This window comes from Chiloscyllium plagiosum, unplaced genomic scaffold (genome assembly GCF_037043375.1).
Source record: "Chiloscyllium plagiosum isolate Xiang-an unplaced genomic scaffold, Cpla_swu_hap1 HiC_scaffold_50, whole genome shotgun sequence".
NCBI classification, from domain to species: Eukaryota; Metazoa; Chordata; class Chondrichthyes; order Orectolobiformes; family Hemiscylliidae; genus Chiloscyllium; species Chiloscyllium plagiosum.
The window spans coordinates 46,181,295-46,203,851 of NW_028270188.1; the positions used below are offsets into that span (position 1 = coordinate 46,181,295).

Below are 22,557 nucleotides of genomic sequence, written 5' to 3' on the forward strand. Positions count from 1 at the left end.
TAAATTGCCCAGTGTCTAGGGATGTACAGGATTAGCCATGGGAAATGCAGGGTTACAAAGTAGATCGGGGTGGGATCCTCTTCAGAGGGGCAGTGTGGATTTGGAGGGCCGAATGGCCTGCTTCAACACTAAGGATTCTATGATCTGAAGATCTCCCAGCACTGGATTTATTGTTTTACCAGAACCTTTTGGATACCACCCCTTTTTAATTGCTTGAATTATCAATCTTACAGTCCAGTATCTTACCTTTCATTGCCCCTACTTTGTAAATCTATATTGTAAACCTAAACATATTCTCAAATAAGTAACCCACAGAAAGCAAACCATTCCTCAAAACTAGATCCAGCACTCCCTCCCGCTCTGAGAGCTTGGAAATGGTGTATAGATTTCAAGAACTGCAAGTTGTCTCTTTTTACATTAAGTTCCCCCATCAAGTCTATATTTAGATAGCGACCACTGTTTTAGTTTGCTCATAGGTTTCCTCGCAACACCCACCCCCAAATGTTTGAAGGCAGAGTTCAAGTACTGATATTATATGGGGGGTTCTTCTAAAATGCCAGGACTTACCTGAGAGACAGAAAACCAAACAAGTGAAGGTAAGGACAGAGTTAACATCGTTTTGGGGTTTTCTCATCTTCCTCCAGACTACAGTATTCCGGAGAGGTTTTGCCTTTGTGTGTTTTAGGTTTGGTGAGGGGGTTTCATTCGTGGTCCATGCTTGCTGTTGAGCTGTATCCTGCTCCCAGGCTCACAGCTGATGGCCAGTCGGTTGCCCTGGAGAGGAGTTTGAATGATACTCGTGCGCAATGCGACGCGGGACTTGGAGTTCAGTTGCACCCGGACACGTGGCCCCGAGTGCGACGCTGGACTACAAATCCCAGGCGGCACCGCGGGGTCGCACCTTGTAGCTCAGCGGCGTTGAAAGCTCATTGATCAGGAGTTCCCTCCCTGTCCATAGGCTGCTTAACCTCGGTAACATTCTGCTGTTGTACAGGCGCGAGGTGCCACAAGGAGACAAGGTGAGGCTTTAGTTTAAACTTTTGGAACTTTATTGTGTGCAACTTTAAATTTATAAAAACCGGCATTAAGTTTACAGCACAAAACAAACCCAGAGCTGTTCCCAGGAGGCTTTATCAATGGCTAAAATACCCCCCCCCCCATAATTAGAATACAGGGTAAAAAGAAAAGCTATGTTTGGAGGGTGTGGAAGAGCAAAACATAGAAGGAAAGCGTTATAAATACAGAACACGTCTGTATGCATTTCTAAAAAGTTTCACAAAATGTTGTTCATTAGTTATAATTGAGAAAAAGGAAAAAAAATTATCAGCATGAAAGGGGAACAGTTTAAGTGGGAACATAGCAGGGTGCATGTCCTGGGAATATCCCTAGAAAAAGCAACTTGGGAAACATTCACAGACCACCGCAGTGTAACTGCTCTGGTTCAGATATATGCTGAAGCAAAATGATGCTCCAATTAATTGTTCCAAATTTAAAAATTCTACCATGGCTTCATCCAAATACAGTATATTCTAAACCCAAAAATAAAAAACTACTATTCCAAATACAACTTAAACACAAAAGGGGACTTTTTTTAAAAAGCAGACCAAACAGACTATTTACAAATTGTCTTTTTTTTTAAAAAACGGGAGTGTTACAGTTGAAGCACTATCAGAATTTACTTATATAGGTGGGAAAAGGAAATGGTTACACAGGCAGAACTATTAACTGGATTGACATGAGAGGAGGTACAGAATAAAAACTGCACTCACCACCAAAAAAGGGACCACGAAACAACCATTCCAGAGATGAAAATAAAAAGAAAGCACAAGACAGAGGTCACATCCTTCATTTGCTAATTAAGCTAATGCACAAAAGGTAGAGGGTGTCCAGACTACCCACCTCAGCGCTTCCCCCACTGAGCTCTCCTTCAGGAGAAAACAAAATTCAAGTACCAAATCTTGGGCACACAACACATCAAGACCACACAATTCCCTTTGTGGGTTAAAAGCCTCCAATCTGAAACTTATTCGGATTCCTCTTTCCACAAACACTGTCAGATGTGCTGAATATTTTCAGCAGGTTCTGTTTTTATTTCAGATTTCCAGCATCCACAGTATTTTGCTTTTGCCCCAAGTCACTAACACCTTTTCTTAATCAGATTTAACCCCCAAATTTGTCAATCTTTGAAAATAAATTCTGAAAGTGCTTATTCATAGGTATGGCTAAAAACCACAAGATCTACAAATACAAAACCCACCCCTACAAGTGAATAACTGTCTGCATCTACAAAAAGAATTCTGAGCAATGGTTTTATAGTTAAAATGCATTTTGCTGATGGGAGTTGAAGGGAGATGACAGCATTCGTGCCAGTATCTACATTAAAAAAAACACCCAAATTACACCCAGCTGTACATAACATCTTAACCCATTTGTAAAATCCAGTTCCATTAAAATAATTTAGTTGAATGTTGAGACAGTATAAAGATATGTTCTGAGGTCCTTCCCTTATCCTCAAGACAGGTTGAGATGTTCCCAGGTCTTAACATAGTTAGAGACAAAAAGTTGCAGATGCTGGAATCCAAAGTAGACAGGCTGGAGGCTGAAGAACACAGCAGGCCAGGTAGCTTCAGAAGGTGGAGAAGTTGACATCTTGGGTGTAAACCCTTCATGTCTACTTCACTACCTCATGATGCCACCTGGCTTGCTGTGTTCTTCCAGCTTCCTGCCTGTCTACCCAACTGTTAACATGGCATGATCATAAAAATACCTTCAGAAACAAATTAAATTGAGTCACCGGATTAAAGTTTTTCAGCCACTGAAGTTATTGTGATGATTCTCACATAAACTGCAACCTATGCAGTCAGTTGTCCCCAAACTAGTGCCCTTACCACCTAACAAAAACTCCATGTTCATTTCCAGCAGTTCAGATTCTAAATCGGGGCCTTAAGGAATAACAAAACATTTTAAACATTAGCCAGCAGGAAAATGTTAATGGAGGGATCTTATACAGGCACCAACAGAATGGTTTGGTCTAATGTCAGTCTGTTGAGCTGACCTTAGTCCCAGGGCAAATGGAGAGTATTCAACACATTCCACTTAAAGCTTCTTCAGAATGGAGGTTCTGAAATAAGAGGAATTAATTCCTGTCAACGTCCTCTTTTCATCCCTTGACATAATTTCAACCAAATTTAGAAAACTGGTAGTTGTCCCAAGAGAGGGCATCTCCGCAAGAAAAAACAAAACCTGGCAGCAGAATACTTTGAAATCTTGATTCTCGTGATGTATAAGAGGGTTAAAAAACTGAGTGCACTTTCATTAGGAATTGATGGGAAATGTATACGTCCAAAGATTACTGAAAATTTCCCATGCAGACTCATGCTATAAATAATGTCAACAATGGACTGCAGTTCCTCCACTGATATGGAAAGTAATTACAGTATGACAAGTTTACACAAGCTTGGATGCAAATTTGAGAAATGGAAATTAGTCAATACAGAACTTTCTGGTCTATTCTTGTCCCCCTTTTTTAACCAGCTTCAAATCCCATGTGCAATATCACAGGAAATAAACTAGTTCACATTTTTCGAAAGGATCCCTGCTTGCACTTCATTGAAAGTACAAATCAAGAGATTCCCATGGAAAGGAATTGTGGAAAAAAAAGGCGACATAAATGCACCTAAAACATTCCCAGTAAAACTGGAATGGTTTCAAAAAGTACAAAATAAAATATTTCCCTTCCCCAGGACACTCCCTTCTCTCCTGTCCTTTCCTCCTCCTGTCCCCAACCATCTCCCTCCCCCTTCAACTCCCATTGTGACAGTTACATCTAAAGAATAGCAAGAATGCAACAAAGTTGTATTGTGATGAAACAAACAGGAGTTTGGTCACAGTTGGAGGGAATTACTCATCATCCTCGCCTTCATCTTCTGCCTCTCGTTTTCGCTTCTGTCCTTGAGTGGCAGCATCCTCTGCACAAAATAAAAACCAACAGCTTTCAGTACAGAGGAACCTCTTATCTGAACGAGATGGGCAGGCACTTTCATTCTGATAATTGAATCAATGCTTTTCCTCTGGGGTTCGGAGTTCTGTTAAGTCCGCTCCCCATTCAGGAGACTAGGCAGCGGCACACTGCGCACCAGTCCCTGCCAAACCCACCCCCAACCCTGTCCAACACTGCAAACTTTACACTCCCAAATCGACTGACTCAGGTTTCCACTCCTGAATAGAACACTAGTGAGCCAGTTCAATTTATACAATGATCATACAGCTTCGTGGCCACTTTACACAGACCACCTGTACTGGGCAGGTTTGTGTTAACGTGATTCAGCGGATGGTAAGTTCATGAAAAAGGCAAAATCCTGAATCCAAGTGCTTAAAAGAGCATGCAATAAGTGTTGAACACTGACAAGTAAGCACATTATATGACACTGTTTCAAATGATTCACCAATTGCGCAATTTAGCTGGTTTGCTGATACTGTAAGCAATTTCCTTCTAAACTGATGTCTGTGGTGATGGCAAGTAGTATTTGGAAATTGGCCTTGAAATATGGCTGTGCATCATTTGCAAAAATGCAAGTGATTGACATTGCGTCTGCTTTTTATTAAAACCTAGAATTCAAATACTCAAACTGTCATGTGGGATTTGAGCTTTGTACAGAGTAGTGTAACCAAGTTAGATGTCAACAATCAGAGGACAGATTTAATGATGATAGGTGAAAGAACCAGAGAGAACACAAAGAAACATTTCCTAATCTCCCTGGAACTGTGATCTGGTGGAAGCAGATTCAATAGCAACAATTTGAAAGAATATTAGTGGCATGCGGTTTTGGGAGACGGGTGGGAAGTACAAAGTTTGAAAGAGGACCAGAGGACTGCGATTAATTCGCAAGCCTTAGCAAAGATATGATGGTCTAAATAGACTCACCCAAACTCTATTATACACTTCTATATGCTGTCTACACAGATTTTATTCATATCCATATAGCTTTAAAATTATAATACCTTGCTCATCTGCCTCTTCTTCTTCTCCTTCATGAACATAATCATCATCATCGTCATCATCCTGAAAAGAAACAATTCACCTTTGAGGTATTTGGCTGTAAAGTGTAGGAAGTATGGGAAATTCCACAAACCAAAATGTGGTACATGACCTAATCAGTTGTTTCAATAATGTAGATCTGATAGTAATGGTGTTCTTCCTTGAGTGGCAAATCACTGTCATCCACTCAAAGCTAGTTAGGAATAGGTAAAAATCCAAAGGCCATACCCATTGACTGCATAAAAAGGAAGACACCATCAATGGGAGGCAGTGGTGTACTGGTAGGTGTTATTGACCTATAATCCATATCCCCAGGTTAATATTCTGAGGAGTATTAGGTTCAAATCCCACCACAGCAGATGGTCATTTGAATTCACAAAAAACTTTGGAATTGAAAAGATAGTTTCATTTTTTGTTTGCAACAATTGTGTATTGCCATTAGACTATCTGCCCTACATGTGACTCCAGATTTACAGCAATGCAGTAGACTCCTAACTAGCATCTGGGCAATTAGCCATGAGCAATAAATGCTGGCCTCACAAAGCAACATGCACATTCCAGGATAAATTCTCTCTGGAGTTTGCACATTCTCCCAGTGTCTGCGTGGGTTTCCTCCCACAGGCCAAAGATGTACAGGTTAGGTAAATTGGCCAAAGCTAAATTGCCCATAGTGTTCAGGGATTTATAGGTTAGGTTCATTAGTTAGGAAAAATGTAAAGTAATAGGGTAGGGGAATGGGTCTGGGTGGGATACTCTGAGGGCCAGTGTGGACTTGTTGCGCCAATTGGTCTGTTTCCACACTATAGGGATTCTATGAAAAGTTGAATTGCGACAGCTTTTCCGAATTCAGATCCAGCTTGACTTCAATCCAATCTGAAGATCTTCCTATCTTGGTGATTTTCTTTATTGACAAGTAACCCGACGGATGTGAGGATTAATCAAATTCTATCCTCTGACTAAAAGAGCTGCTTTTCCCTGTGTTTTTGTTTTATTTTGGCCTGATCTTTGCTGAGACTGTGGTCTTCCAGGTTGTGCAAGTGTATTGGTGTTAGAGATTACAGGGAACATTTCTAATTTCAATTACAGTTTAGATATTAGCTAACATTTAAGTTGTCTTAAGAAAAAGGTTTGTGTTATAACAAACAGATTGAAGAAGCCTGATGAGTGTTTTTTGGCCATTTTGATGATTGAATCAAGTTATACTGTTGGCACGACTTATAGAGTTGTGGGCTCGATTTCCAGAATATTCCTCTTCTCAAAAATAAACAAACCTGAATTTCTTCTTTCAGAAGATAGGACAGTCCAACCTCCCCTGGTGGTTCACCATCCTCTTCCTCCTCTTCTTCCTCATCATCAAGCTCTTCATCATAATATTCTTCAGCAGCACCAGCTTCGTCATCATCATCCTCACCCTCTACACAAGAAACATTGAGAAGTTTGTATATAAAGATACCATCCTGCGTTACTGAAGCACTAAAAAGTGCTTGATAAGGTTCCCCACAGTAGGCAATTGCAGAAAATTTGGAGGTATGGGATTGAAGCTGATTTAGTGATTTGGATCAGAAATTGGCTAGCTGAAAGAAGACAGGGTGGTGGTCGATGGGAAATGTTCATGATGGAGTTCAGTCACTAGTGGTGTACCGCAAGGATCTGTTTTGGGGCCACTGCGGTTTGTCATTTTTATAAATGACCTGGATGAGGGCATAGAACATGGATTAGTAAATTTGCGGATGACACTAAAGTCAGTGGAGTTGGGGATAGTGACGAAGGATGTTGCAGATTAACAGGGACATAGATCAACTGCAGAGCTGGGCAGAAAGGTGGCAAATGGAGTTTAATGAGGCGATTCACTTTGGAAGGAGTAACAGGAATGCAGAGGACTGGGCCAATGGTACGATTGTTGGTTGTGTGGATGAGCAGAGAGATCTTGGTGTTCATGTGCACAGATCCCTGAAAGTTACTATCCAGGTTGATAGGGTTGTAAAGAAGGCATATGGTGTGTTTGCTTTTATTAGATGGATTGAGTTTCAGAGCCATACGGTCGTGTTGCAGCTGTACCAAAACTCTGGTGCATTGGAGTATTGTGTACAGTTCTGGTCACCACATTATAGGAAGGATGTGGAAGCTTTGGAAAGGGTGCAGAGGAGACTTACTAGGATGTAATTTGGTATGGAGGGAAGGTCTTGTAAGGAAAGACTGAGGGGATTTGAGAGTGTTTTCATTAGAGAGAAGAAGGTTCAGAGGTGAGTTAGAGACATACAAGATGATCAGAGGATTAGATCGGGTGGACAGTGAGAGCCTTTTTCTTTGGATGGTGATGGAGAGCACCAGGGGACATAGCTTTAAATTGAGGGGTGACATAGGACAGATGTTAGGGGTAGGTTCTTTACTCAGTGAGTAGTAAGGGCCTGGAAAGGCCTGACTGCAACAGTAGTAGACTTGCCAACTTTAAAGGGCATTTAAATGGTCATTGGATAAATAGAAGGACGATAATGGAACAGTGTAGGTTAGATGGGCTTCAGATTGGTGCAACATCGAGGTCCGAAGGGCCTGTACTGTGCTGTTATGTTCTATGGAGTCTGCTAGTCCATCTCCTCGAGATTCTTCCCTACTCAAACAGATTTCTTACCTTCATCAGACTCTGGGGCCTCTTGGTCATCTCGATCAAAGCCATCCAAGTAAGTAATGTGAGGAAGAAGCTTGAAGATGCTCTCCCTGTAGTCACTTGGATTAGAGATGTCACAGTTATACAGGTCCAAGCTCTTTAAGTGAGTCAGGTTTTTCTGAAATTTTACAAAGACTGAAGTCAATTTCAGGACAAGATAAGGCCATGAATGTTTGACATTGAACATGACTGAACAGTGTCACACAAAAACACCCTGTTACTGAACCCACCTAAAATGTCATTTAAAGTAGTAACTGTCAAAACAGGCAATTTGGAGTAGTTTAGAAACTAACACAGGAAGCTTTAAAATAATTAATAAATTAGGTTGGGGTTTGTCATTTAGTCAAATGTAGGATATCACAGAGTGTGAGGGGAAACCAAGAATTCCAGCTAAAACATTTGCGAAAAAAGGAGTTAAAACTGATCTATTATTTCAACTCTGTGCACATGGGGTCAAGACACATGTAGGATGGTTTACATGAAAGAGGGACTAATGAGACACAAATGTGCAGCTGGCAGCATTCAGAAGTCCACTGATCATATTAATGAGATACACTAAGCTACACTGGGAAAAGTAATAATGGGTTAACAGTAACACTGTTGCTACAGTGCATCTCCACCCTTAGTGGGTACACTTTTACATAGCCAAGCCTCCCTGCCACAAACAGAAAAATAACCCAAATGCCTTCAAAGGGTTTGGTGTTTAACAGCAGTTAGAGAATCACTGGCTGCAACGTGAAGAGCCTCAAGGATACAATAAAAAAGGGACAAAATTTCTACAGAGCCTGCTAGAAAAAGAGAAGCAACAGACACTCTATAATTGACCTTCACTGAGAGGTTCCAGAAAGTCTATTCATGGATCAGCAAGTTACCTGAGTCAGTTGTTATTTCGACTGAATCATATAGGATGGGCCAATGGGCTGAGAAGTGGCAGATGGAGTTTAATTCAGATAAATGAGAGGTGCTACATTTTGGGAAAGCAAATCTTAGCAGGACTTATACACTTAATGGTAAGGTCCTAGGGAGTGTTGCTGAACAAAGAGACCTTGGAGTGCAGGTTCATAGCTCCTTGAATGTGGAGTCGCAGGAAGATAGGATAGTGAAGGTGGTGTTTGGTATGCTTTCTGTTATTGGTCAGAGTATTGAGTACAGGAGTTGGGAGGTCATGTTGCAGCTGTACAGGACATTGGTTAGGCCACTATTGGAATATTGCATGCAATTCTGGTCTCCTTCCTATCGGAAAGATGTTGTGAAACTTGAAAGGGTTCAGAAAAGATTTAAGGATGTTGCCTGGGTTGGAACATTTGAGCTATAGGGAGAGGCTGAACAGGCTGGGGCTGTTTTCCCTGGATGATTGGAGGCTGAGGGGTGACCTTATAGAGGTTTACAAAATTATGAGGGGCATGGATAGGGTAAATAGGCAAAGTCTTTTCCCTGGGGTCGGGGAGTCCAGAACTAGAGGGCATTGGTTTAGGGTGAGAGGGGAAAGATATAGGAGAGACTTTTTCCACACAGAGGGTGGTATGGGAATGGAATGAGCTGCCAGAGGAAATGGGGGCTGGTACAATTGCAATATTTAAGAGGCACTTAGATGGGTATATGAATAGGAAGGGTTTGGAGGGATATGGGTTGGGTGCTGGCAGGCGGGACTAGATTAGGTTGGGATATCTGGTCGGCATGGACGGGTTGGACCAAAGGGTCTATTTCCATGCTGTCCATCTCTGACTCTATATAAGGGGAAAACATTGTATATTTCAAAGATGCTGCAATAACAGATCCAACAATGGCAAGGGAGAAAGTCAGAATAAGCTGCCCAGTCCCTCTCCAGAAGGAAGTGGATCCTAACCTACAGTTCCCATCCCTGAGAATATCAGAGTTCCTGATGGAGACAAACAATACTCCTGATATTTTCAGACATCCTGAACTCGGGAGGTCAGACTGATTCATCTACAGTGAATCCTATAAAAATGCCTGGGAAAGCTCAAGCTGTAGTTGTGAGCGAGAGCAGTATTTCCACTCATGCCCATATCAGACTACTTCCTCTCCAGTTTTCAACAAAACCCATGTGTATGGAGTTTTGGCTGTGATAACATGCACATGTTTCTAGATCTGAGCAATGGTTACTTACCAGAGGCTCCACTGTGCTGTAGTCTTTGATTTTATTGCTGCTGAGGTTGAGGTACACAAGGTTGGGACATTTCTCTGTTAGTAATTCCAGTCCTCCCGAGATGGAGTTATCGCTGAGCTCCAGCTACAGAATAAGATAGAGCCAGACAGATGTCTGTAAAGTCCATTCTCAACATATTCAGGAATCAGAATACAAACTAAGCAAAAGATCAGAGCATGAATGGTCCCTCATTTAAAAAAAAATGAAGACAGGTTTGCCGGGTCATAGAATCCCTACAGTGTGGAGGCAGGCCATTTGGCCCATTGAGCTCACACTGACCTACCCCCATCCTATCCCTTTAATCCTGTATTTCCATGAGGAGAAAGTAAGGTCTGCAGATGCTGGAGATCAGAGCTGAAAATGTGTTGCTGGAAGAGCACAGCAGGTCAGGCAGCATCCAAGGAGCAGGAGAATCGACGTTTCGGGCATGAGCCCTTCTTCAGGAATGAGGGAAGCCCTTCATTCCTGAAGAAGGGCTTATGCCTGAAACGTCAATTCTCCTGTTCCCTGGATGCTGCCTGACCTGCTGCGCTTTTCCAGCAACACATTTTCAGCTCCTGTATTTCCATGGCTAATCCACCTAACTTGCACATCTTTGGACTGTGGGAAGAAACCGGAGTACCTGGAGGAAACTAGTGCTGACGTGGAGAGAATGTGCAAACTTCACGGAGACAGTGACCAGAGGGTGGAATCGAACTGGTGCTGTGAGGCAGCAGTGCTAAGTGGGCTACTGTGCTGCCCACTATTTATACAGTAGCTCTCAAACAACAGGCTATAATGTATTTCATACAAATGTTCCAAAGTGCAAAGGTAACTACAATTCAAAATAATGCATGAAACAGCAGTCAATACTCGAGATAAACAATGTTTTTTTGTAAAAGCAGTGTTGAATGAGGGTTAATTGTTGGCCAGGGTATCAGAGAGAATTCCCCTGCTTTTTTTTCCACAATGGGTTTCTGGGATCGTTTCAGCCATCTGAGCCCCTGAATGCTCTGTCAGTTTATCTTCTTACCTGCAAAAATGGCACTTCCAGCAGAGTAGTGCTCCCTCAATACAGCACTGCAGCATCAGCTTGGGCTTTTATCCTCAAGGGTCTTGAACCACAACTTCGTGAATCAACAGACGAGTACTACCAAATACATATCACAGCTACCTGATTTAGGAGCAGCACTCCAAAAGCTAGTGCTCCAAATAAACCTGTAAGGCTGGAACCTGGTGTTGTGTGATTTTTAAAAACTTTGTCCATCCCAGTCCAATACCAGCACCTCCATATCATTCCTACCAAATATACAAATACTGCAAGGTGGTGTGACTTAGAGTCGCAGCTAAAGTCAGTAACTTACAAACACAAATTCACCCGTGGCATGCCAGCTGCAGGATGCATCATCGGTAAGGTGCACTGCAGAAATTCACTAAGGCTCCTTAGACCCCATCCAACTTCCAACCACTACCATTGGGGAGGAAGAGGAAAGCAGCGGACACATGCTAACACCATCTGCAAGCTACCATTTAAAACACTGACCATCTTGACTTGGAAATATATCACTCTTCCTTCAGTGTTACTGGTTCAAAATCTTGGAACCTTATAACAAAAGAACTGCAGTGGCTCAACAAAAGACACCTCACCACCATCTTCTCCAAGACATCTAAGCAAAGGTAACAAATGCTGGCCCAGTCATAGCCACAAGTGCTTTTTAAAAAAAAACAAAAGAATGTTATCAGCAGCTACCCAAGCCATGCACATCAGCTTCTTCGATAATGTGGATCTGTACCAACAGATCCTTTATACCTTCAGCTCTTAAAGTGAAAAAAATCAGGTTTATGTTATAGGAAATATAAAAAAGTGACTTCATCCTTAGCTAGCAGTGTAAACAGTAGTTTTAAAAGAGTAAGTCATTTCTGTGATTTGATCCCATTTATCTGGAAATGTGTTGCTGGAACAGCGCAGCAAGTCAGGCAGCATCCAAGGAGCAGGAGAATCGACATTTCGGGCATGAGCCCTTCTTTAGGCTCATGCCCGAAACGTCGATTCTCTTGCTCTTTGGATGCTGCCTGACCTGCTGCGCTTTTCCAGCAACACATTTTCAGCTCTGATCTCCAGCATCTGCGGTCCTCACTTTCTCCCATTTATCTGGGGCAATTAAGTCACACTCTCATGAAGTGCCTTTCCCCACACTTATGATGTTGTCACTACACAGGAGTGTAGGGATATCAGCATACAGACACTTGCTGTACACAAATGGGGCCATTGTGGCTCTTGGGATAATCACTGTTAGAAAAAATGAGAGGTGATCTTACAAAAGCAACACAAGATCTTGAGGGGATTTGATATTCTGGAGACTAAGGAACATACATTAAGAATAAACTAAGCTTGTTTAAAGAGTAAGAGGTCTCCCTTTTAAGATAGAGGAGATCTTTTTCCTCAGAATCCAGAAGCTTCCCCCCCCCCCCCACCCCCCACAAAAAAAGGGTTCTAGAGATGGGGTTTACAAGTTTATTCAAAAGGCAGAGTTAGACTTTTCATCGACATGGAAGTGGAGGATTGAGAGATACATACAGGAAAGGGCAGTTGAGACCATACTAGGCAACTAAGATCTTATCAAATTGTGAAGGAGGGCCTGAATGGTCTCTGGACATTCCTATGACCTAAACAGATCACACAGTCTGGGAGCCAAGTGTCTTAGTGAGTACAAAGCTTAAAAATGTGTTGCTGGAAAAGCACAGCAGGTCAGACAGCATCCAAGGAGAAGGAGAGTCGACGTTTCAGGCATATGCCCTTCTTCGTGAGTACAGCCAGAGTTCTATAGTGTCAGCATCATTGTAGCGCGGAAATAGACTCTTCAGTCCAACCCATCCAAGCTGACCAAGTTTCCTAAACTTGCCAATGTTTGGAAATCTGCTGGAAATTCCACATTCAGGGACAGGGTGAGGTTCAGCTGCAATACTCTCCACTCCCACTAACTGACGAAGGAAAATCAGGGATGTCAAAATATTTAACAAGCTCTGCAGCAAGCCCTGTTCCCCTGACCTTAGAAACAAATCCATTAATACAATTTTTACCTTCACCCCGTCCAAACAAACTAACTCATGCTGCCACAAAAGCTCACCTTCAAGAGTTTGTGCAGGTTTGGAAGTTTGGCGAGAGACTTGAGTCCCACATTGATCATACTGAGATACTCTAGCTCCTTAAATCCGTCATCAAAGCCATCAATCTCCCCTTCGTTGCTGCGACAGTTGTCGATTACTAGCTCTGCGACCTGAAGTGGGAGGGAAAAAAAAGCATGTTTCAGCTACTCATTGTCATTTGCATAATGAAACACTTCCCTGGTCCCACTAACTCAGCAAAAGCCCCAAGATGTTCACAAACACTCCTGATTGCAGCCACTATATAGCAGGGATAGCAGTGAAATGGCTGTTAGCCAGAGGATGTGATGGTACATACACAGGATAACTTGTATATCTAGTGCTAACAGGTACCCTGAGCTTTTACAAACACAGAGCATGACAGTAAATTGGAAATACAATCTCCCTGAACTGGAAGATTGCATTCCTATGTTGCCTATATCATCTAGGCTGGTGGATCAATTGGACACAGTAAATGCAAGTGAATCACATAGACCTGCAAGGGACCTCCTACATGTCCAGAGTAGGATGTTCAAAATGTTCAGGACCTGCAAACCTAGGGAATCAGTCATCGAGGCCAGAGAATTTTTGGAGACCACCACAAGTCATGTGGAGAGCTTTAACTAAATACCTAGCCACAGATTAGCACAGTCAGGGACAGGAGAAGCTTCCAAATCCCGGTGTTGCAACCTTTGTTTCATCCTTCTCTCATTTGTCCAGTTGCCTTGTCTATTATCAAAATCAGCCACCAATACATTTTAGAACTTTCCTTCCCCAGACTTCACATCTGGTGAAACTTTTAGACTAACCTCACTGTCCTCTTCCAGTCAGAGGGTCTTAAATCCCAACTTGGTACTGTATAATACAATTATTGTGTGGTTTTAATCTTAGCTATGTCTACAATTCCTAACCATGGCAGTAACGCACTTTTGGATTTTTCAACGAAAAGTAATCCACAAGTAGAAAAAAGGTCCAAATGGGAAAAAGGGGGTGAAATTGAGGGGTTTGGTTTGCTATTATGCACAATTATTGATTTGGATCAATATCCCCCAATAAACCAACTGGATAAGGCCCAATATCCTTAATAACAAATGATTTGGAGGAGCCGGTGTTGGACTGGGGTGTACAAAGTTTAAAAAAAAAATCACAACACCAGGCTATAGTCCTGTTGAACTATAACTTGGTGTTGAGAGATTTTTAACTTAACAACAGAGATAGAAACAGACTCCTGCCTTTAGGGACTGGTGGGCACCACTGGGACAGGGGTGCATAAATACCCTGAAAAATACTATTTTGACACTGTTGAATGCTTGATTTTATCTGATTAGAATGTTTAAAGTATCAGAAACTGGCTCCTTTGAAGTTAAACTAAACAAACATACTAACATATATTCAACATTTGTCATTTCGTGGGCGTCCTTACAATTAGAACACAAGTTCAAGTTCTTCTATCATCCCTGAAGTCCCCATTTCATACTAAAAAATTATTTTGAAATCATTCAATAAATCCATTACTTTGGTGACCCAGTTTAAGAAAAAAGGTTTACCATCTATCAGTGAAAGGAAAATAGATTATAACTTAAAGTCTTATGAATACAGTGGGCAGAAAACAGGCCTCAGGACACAACATGTTAGAAGTAGTGAATGAAGCAAGTTCTAACCACAACCAGACTACTGTGCTTTGCTGAACTTATGAAATGCTTCCAAGCATTGTGGAACAAAAGTGACTTGACATTGATATAGCCACATCACCTCAAACCTCAGTACCCAGGTACTTACCTCCACAGACCAGGTCCAAGGACTAGTTAACATATGCATTCACAATTGAATATTTCCCACTGATGAGCAGGAACCAGAAAACAGCGATGCATGAACTCTCCCAGTACACTGGCCTTTCACACACTGATGTTTAACATTTTTTACAATGATTTTAGTAAAAGAGACACAGTCAGGATAATAGAAGAACACCAGGAAATTAAACAGGGTGTCCTCCTCTCAAAGTATGGCAGGTAGGACTAGATTGGGTTGGGATATCTGGTCGGCATGGACAGGTTGGACCGAAGGGTGTTTTCATGCTGTACATCTCTATGACTATGTGTAGGTTGGGTGGATTGACCATGCTAAATTGCCCCAGTGTATAGGGGCATGTAGGGTAGGCAGTCTACCCATGGTAACAGCAGGGTTAAGGGATTGGTTGGGACGCTGTTCAGAGAGTCAGTGCAGACTTGATGGGCTAACAGCCACTTTCTGCACTGGAGGGATTCTCTGATTCTATGAGATGGCAAAAGGCATTCATAAATCACATTCTGGATGTTTTTCATATGTGAAAGCTTTAAGTCCACATATCAATACATCAGCCCAATATTAAGCCACTACCAAACCACTTAAGAGCATTTGCCCACTTAAAAAGGAGGCTTAGTGCTGTGTCCAATTGCTACATATGGCGCCTGTCCCTGGTACTGCGCACTGCTGACCATTCTTCCTCAGCAGGGCTGGGCAGCAAGTGTCACTAAACTGTTCCATTACAGACGTCATCATAGCTCACAGCCCAAAACTCAGTTCAGTAAAATCAGCAGCAGTATCCTAATTAACTGTTTCCCTTATACGTGGGCCAACCTCAGCTGGGACAGTTTCAGCATTAGCTATCACCAGACCAGGGTTGAGCTCATTTCCAATCCATCTGGCTCACTGCCAAACCAGTTGAAGCATCAGTGGCATCCTCAGACTACCTACAGAATCTAGGTGACACTGCACACCAGTGAGCAGGAGAAACTCAGGCCAGAAAGGCCTTTGCCTCACAGTCAACCAGTGACAACACCACAGCATGTTGCATTTGTACCCGAGTAGCCCGTTTCCTCTCCGGTTAAAAGGGATTGACAAGTTTTTATCTCTATTATTTTGTGGGATGGGGTTACTGCTGGAAAGGTCAGCATTTGTGCAAATCCCTTATTACCTTTAACTTAATGGTAATTTCAGAGGGCAGTTAAAAGTCAACCAGAATCAGATTTACAGCACAGAAAAAAAAACCTTTTGGCCCATCATGTCTGTACCAATCAATCAAAAATAACCACCTAACTATTCTAATCCCCTTTTCCAGCACTTAGTTCACAGCCTCATATGCCTTGGCATTGCAAGTACATAACAAAATACAGTTCAAATGTTTTTTAAAATTGTTATTGTTTCTGACTATTACCCTTACAAGTAGTGAGTTCCCAATTCTCAATACTCACTGGGTGATCGCAAAATGTAATTGCTGATGAAGGGCTTATGCCTGAAACGTCTATTCTCCTGCTCCTCGGATGCTACCTGACCTACTGTGCTTTTCCAGCATTTGCAGTTCTCACTTTCTCCTGATAGCAAAATGTTACTCACATTCCCTCTAAACCTCCTGCTCCAGAGATTATGAATCTAGAGTTACATGTACACCAGACCAGGTAACAATGACAGATTACCTTTCCTAAAAGGGACATGCAGTTCTGGTCTCCTTCTTATTGAAAGGATGTTGTGAAACTTGAAAGGGTTCTGAAAAGATTTACTAGGATATGGCCAGGTTTGGAGGATTTGAGCTGTAGGGCGAGGCTGAATAGGCTAGAACTGTTTTCCCTGGAATGTCAAAGGCTGATGGGTGACCTTATAAGAGGCTTATAAAATCATGAAGAGCGTGGATAGGGTAAATAGACAAGGTTTTTTCCTGGGATTAGGGGAGGCAAAGAGTCCATTACTAGAGGGCATAGGTTTAGGGTGAAAGGGGATAGATATAAAAGAGACCTATGGGGCAACTTTTTTCATGCAGAGAATGGTGTGTGTCTGGAATGAGCTGCCAGAGGAAGTGGTGGAGGGTAGTACAATTGCAACATTTAAAAGGCATCTGGATGGGTATATGAATCGGAAAGGTTGGGAGGTATATGAACTGGGTGCTGGCAGGTGGGATTAGATTGGGTTGGGATATCTGATCGGCATGGATGAGGGTCTGTTTCCGTGCTATACGTCTCTATGACGTTAGTGAACCAGATGGGTTTTTGAATCACAATCTATGATACTGTTGCGGTCATGGTCACCATGACTGAGTCTAGCTTTTATTTCAGATTAATGGAGCAATTCAGATCCAAGAAACAGGCAGAATGTTATAGCAACATGATTACACACTATTATGGAAACAACTCACCAAGGATTTATACACTATATGGTGCACCATTAAACCAGAAAGACTGACAAGGCAATTTTTAAACTCACTCCAGGGTTTAGAAACTCATGGATCTAAAACAACTGCCCACGACAGATGGGAACAAGGTGCAATGGTTCTCGCTCAATACTAATGTCTTGTAAACTAATGCAAATACAAGGATAAGATGAAGTGCTGTTGTAACAGTCCCCAAAATCCAGAAGATTTATCATCACCCATTATAGGTTTTACTTGTATAAAAAGGAAGACAAAAGCAAGATTAAAAGATCAAAGAGCAGCAGAGTGAGGAAAAAATAAGAGAACAGACAACAAGCAATTCAGTAAGTTTGTGATCTCTCATTTGTTGCACAGCTAAGTTTGCTTGCTATCAGATGCCTCTGATTCTGTGCCTTGTGTTGCAGAAAGCCATGATCAATGTAGAGCATAATACTTTACAGGCCTCAACACACTGCCAAAAGTCACTTGAATCATTCACAGAGTGACCAGGGATATTATGGAATAGATAAGGAGCTAGTGCCAAATTACAGTTATGTTCTTATATGTAACATACAGGAATCAAAAGTTACATTCACCAAATAGGTGAACACTTACTGATTCATCACCCAGTTGCTTTGGGACCCCACTTTAATCCTCAGTTGCAAGAAAATACAACCATCATTAGGCTTGAACTCAGGTTTCTACCAGGTCTGCTGAGTTGCATCAGCAGTTTCCTTTTTTTTTGCAACCATCAAACTGATTCCTTTCTCTGCCCCTCCACCTGACTATTGCTCAACTCCAGTTCCACAGGAATAGTCACCAGGTCCCTACTCATCGGAGTCAATAAGCCATTCTACCAGGAAAGGTGTCACAGCCAAAATCAATCCCCTTTTCACCCAACAACAAAAAAAACACACACACAAACACACACACACACACACACACCAGATAGGAGTTCAAAAGTAAGAACTTTGACCATTTACTAAACAAACAAAACTCCCAAAAATACTGCAGATGCTGGAAATCAGAAACACACAAATTGCTGGAAAATAAACTCAGCAGTTCTGGCAGCATCTGTGGAGAGAAAGCAGAGTCAAAGTTACAGGTCCAGTGAGTCTGCTTCAGAACTTCTGAAATTACTGCAAAATGATGTGGTAGGAGGAATAAAATGGGGAGGGGGGGGGGGGGGGGGTTGGAAGTCCACCCCAACACACACACACACACAGAGTTTTGTGTTTTTTTTAAAACAAAGTCTAAAGCATGAACAACGACAAAAAAAATAAATAAAATGCAAACCCTCCCCCAACCCCAAAAGTGCAGGAAAAAGATAGAATTTCAGATCAAAATACGACCCAGCAAAAGTAAGAACTGGACAAATATAAACCTATTTTGAGGAAAGATTCAGTTGAGTTTTAAGGGAAATGACTGCAGCCCTGAAGGAAACCCAAGTGAGCAACCTGGACTTTTTCTTCTGCAAGGGGAAAAAGAAGAGATCACAAACACAAGTGACATGTGCTGTTAAAACTCCCTCACTCCATTAATGTGCAATAAACCCTTTACCTCGCCTGGGCTCCTGTTCCTCAGCTCCAGTTTGATCCTTTTCTTCATCTCCATTTTTCCCAGCCTTTTTTTTTTTAAAAAAAAAAATTTGAACAAGACGAAAATCTTCCCAAAGAAAGACAAATAAATAAGCAGCTTTTTTTTCCCCACTCACTCACACATATACACACAGACAGTCAAGAGACAGGGCTCAAGCCAAGGACAAACGGCCTTTATCTCCCCCACGGTTACTCAGCCTCCATTACACACAACCCACACAGCTCCAGCTCCCGCCCCCCGTGCCCCCTCTCCCATTGGTCCCGCCGCTCACTCCAGTCCGCCCATTGGTTGCGATTCAAATCCCGCCCTCCTCTCCCCCCCTCCCCGCGCGTCCCCCTCCACGTCCCCGGTGCTCACTGGTCGCGGCGCCGCGTCGATCATCCTCATGGCGGGATGTGATTGGATCCGGTGGGCGGGGTTTCCCCAGCACCTGCCCCCCCCCCCCCCCCCCTCCGTCGATCAAGATCCAAGGGGGACGAAGGGGTTGGCCGCGCGCTGGGGACGCGTAGGGGGGGTTGGCGGCACGCTATTGGCTAGCTCTGCTGTCACTCTGTCGCCGGGCGGGTCGTCGTGGCCGTTGATTCCCAATGCGATTGGTCCAAATAGGAAGGGGCTGGTCGCGCTCCGAGGTCTGATTGGTAAAGGCGGGTGTCAATAAAAATTGAATTCTCCGTCCCTCCCTCAACGCTCGAGGTTGTGAAAGCGCCAAAAGCTGGGTCGGAAGGGGGTCGGTGTATTGGTGAATAGTGTAGACCCCTCCCTGTCGACGAACAACAACAACAACAACAACAACAATGGCGGACGTCGATTAATGTCCTTCTTATAGACTGAGTGAGGCAAAGTCCTTCTGTTTTTTTTCCACATTCAGACTTTACTAAATAACCTGCTTTGTGCCCGGGGTAGCCATATCTCACAAGTTCTTATTTATTTCCCCTCACCCCGCCATTCCCTTCGGTCTGTTTGTTATTTACGTGTGTCGGGGAGCGCTTTTTTTGTCCCCCTCCGAAATGATCCAGAATTAATCGTATAATCGCAAATCTAAAACCAGATCATGTATTTTATGTGTTGTACACGGATCGCGCTAAATTCTGGGGGGGGGTGGAGGTTTCCCGCGGAGGCAGGCGCTGTGTCAGGTGGAATATCGAGGAAAGGAAAACCAGATCCAAACGTGAAAAACCTTTTCAGGAAAGGAGTAGGTTTGGTGTTTCATAAATGTTCTCACCCCACCTTCCCAAAACAAAGACGGGAGGACAACTTGTTACGAGGTTCATTCGTGGATGCTGAAGAAAATGCTTGCAAAAGGTATTGATTTTTATGTAAAGTTTTTTGTTTATTTATATGTACGTATGAAATATATTGTTTTATGTTTGAAAGGTAGAGGATGTGGTGAAGCTTCATGAAACTCCTAGGTTTGGCCTCCTAGGTTCCACAACTTGTTTTTTTTTCCCCAGGAAGGATTCAGAAAAGATTCATGAGAATGGTTCCTGGAATGGGGGACTTCAGTCCCCATGGGTAGATTGATGCATCTCCTCCTCAAAAGGGGAGAGCAAGAGCTTGAGAGGAGATTCGATGGGAAATGTGACCAGAACTGTTAGGCTGGATACAGGAGGAAAAAACGTCCCTCCCATTTGTCGGATGAGACCCAAATGACACTGATTGATGGCAAAAGGAGCAAAGATGACATGAGACCAAGCCTTTTTCTCAAGACTCGATATCAAGTTTAACAATTATAGAGCATGAACGCTTGCTTCCATGTCTATTTCCCATCACCACACCCAGGTCCTGTCATGACACGGATTGCTTTCAATCTATTTTCAACAACTCATAGCTCCCATTATCACCTATCTAGTTTCTCCTCTAGCTTAAATCTCCACGCTTCAGGCTCTCTGCCTTTATTCCCGATAAAGGGCTTTTGCCCGAAACGTCGATTTCAAAGCTCCTGGGATGCTGCCTGAATTGCTGTGCTCTTCCAGCACCACTGATCCAGAATCTGGTTTCCAGCATCTGCAGTCATTGTTTTTACCTAGTTTCTCCTTTACCCTAGTTTACTATCAAAATAATCCCTTTGTCAACCTACCTTTTTTCTCTGACTCTTTCTGGGCTCTCTCCATGTATTTGCGCATGCCCCTCCATCAAGCTATACCACCTTTTCCCAGCTATGGGCAGTTCTGAAGGAGGGTTACTGGACTTGAAATGTTAACTGTTTTTCTCTCTCCACAGATGCTGCAAGACCTGCTGAGTTTCTCAAACAATTTCGATGCTTTATTTTTCAGATTTCCTGCATCTGCAGTTCTTTAGTTTATTTTCCATTTTTTTAAAAAATGGTTTTAATCATAGGAGTTATTATATGCTGTCTGGCAATGTGATGGAGATGGATCCAGTCCTCGCTTTCGAAAGGGAATTGGATGAATCTCTGAAGAGAGAAAATGTGCAGAGCTACGAGGAATGTATTACATTCATTTTTGGTCCCCTTACTTGAGGGATGTAATTGCAACGGAGGCAGTTCAAAGGATGTTCACTGGATCGATTCCAGAGATGAAGGAGTTGTCTCATAAAAAGAACCTGAAAGGGTTCAGAAAAGACTTATAAGAATGTTGCCAGAGTTGAATGTTTGATATATACAAAAAGGCTGAATAGGCTAGGGCTAATTTCCCTGGAACATCGGAGGCTGAGGGGTGACCTTACAGAGGTTTATAAAATCATGGAGGGCATGGATAATGTGAATAGCCCTGGTCTTTTTCGCAGGGTAGGTAAGTCAAAAATTAGAGGGCATAGGTTTAAGGTAAGAGGGGCAAGATTTAAAAGACATCTAAGGGACAACTTGTTCACGCAGAAGGTGGTGCGTGTACTAAATGAGCTACCAGAGGAAGTACAGGGGATGAGTACAATGGATACGTGAATAGGGAAGGATTAGAAGGCTGAGGCAAATGTAGGCAAACAGCACTAGATAATTCAAGGTTAACATAGATGAGTTGGATCGAAGGGTCTATTTCCGTGCTGTACACCTCTATGACTCTAAAAAAGATTGAACAGTTTAGGCCTATACTTCCTAGAGTTTAGAAGAATAAGAGGACATCTAGTTGAGATATATAAAATTCTAAAGGGGATTGATAAAGTATGCAAAGAGGGGATGTTTCTAGAAACTGGGACAATCTAGAACAAGAGGTCATAGCTTTAGGATGAGGAGCGTCAGATTTAAAACTGTGATTAAGGGTCTCAAAGGATCATGAATCTGTGGAATTTACTAACCCAGAGAGCATGGATGCCAGGGCCTTGAGTAAATTTAAAAGGAGATTAGTTTTTAGTTAGTAATGGGTTGAAGGGTTATGGTAGGTGGGCAGGGAAATGGAATCGAGGCCGATTTGAGATCAGCTGTGATAGTATTGAATGGCAGAGTAGGCTCAAGGGGCTGAATTGCCTCCTCCTGCTCCTTATGAAATGTGGGTGTAGAGGGGCTCTGGCTGAGTTGCTGTCTTGGAGTGAATTGATCCAAACATGACAGGCTCCATGAGCATCCATCTCTACTGTAACCTTTATGATTTCATAGCAGTCAAATAGTGAAGATACTGCTAAATGGCTCAGACTACAGTTTAGAGTCCAGTGCAATGAGGCATATCTCATAGTACCTGTTTTAAACGGTTTCAGGTATTGTGTTGTATCTTCACAGCTGAGTTTTGTTTTATTTGTCTGAGTTAACTGAGTGAAAAACCAAATCAATAAAACTACTTCAATGCTCTTGGGTAAATACATAACTTCCTAATGCTGCAAATGTTCTCGTGCTCAGTATTTGAATGATCCCATGTTCT

General features: G+C 42.5%; 2 protein-coding genes across 2 annotated transcripts in view; both read right to left on the reverse strand.

Annotated features, from left to right (window-relative positions):
* The window catches only part of LOC122544733 (uncharacterized), a 50,668-nt gene extending 49,542 nt beyond the window's left edge, over positions 1–1,126 (reverse strand). Inside the window, exon 1 of the mRNA XM_087985129.1 lies at positions 568–1,126. Coding sequence (XP_087841255.1) covers positions 568–634 — 67 coding nt within the window. The 5' untranslated portion in view covers positions 635–1,126. The remainder of the gene's footprint in view (positions 1–567) is intronic.
* Positions 1,127–2,069: 943 nt separating this feature from the next.
* anp32e (acidic nuclear phosphoprotein 32 family member E) lies at positions 2,070–18,918 on the reverse strand. The gene is made up of 7 exons (XM_043684042.2): positions 18,713–18,918; positions 12,978–13,127; positions 9,832–9,954; positions 7,668–7,821; positions 6,310–6,452; positions 5,002–5,062; positions 2,070–3,968 (listed from the first exon to the last, which is right to left on the reverse strand). The coding sequence occupies exons 1-7, from the start codon at positions 18,764–18,766 to the stop codon at positions 3,901–3,903; spliced, it is 753 nt and encodes a 250-aa protein (XP_043539977.1). The 5' UTR covers positions 18,767–18,918; the 3' UTR covers positions 2,070–3,900.
* Between the last annotated feature and the right edge of the window lie 3,639 nt (positions 18,919–22,557).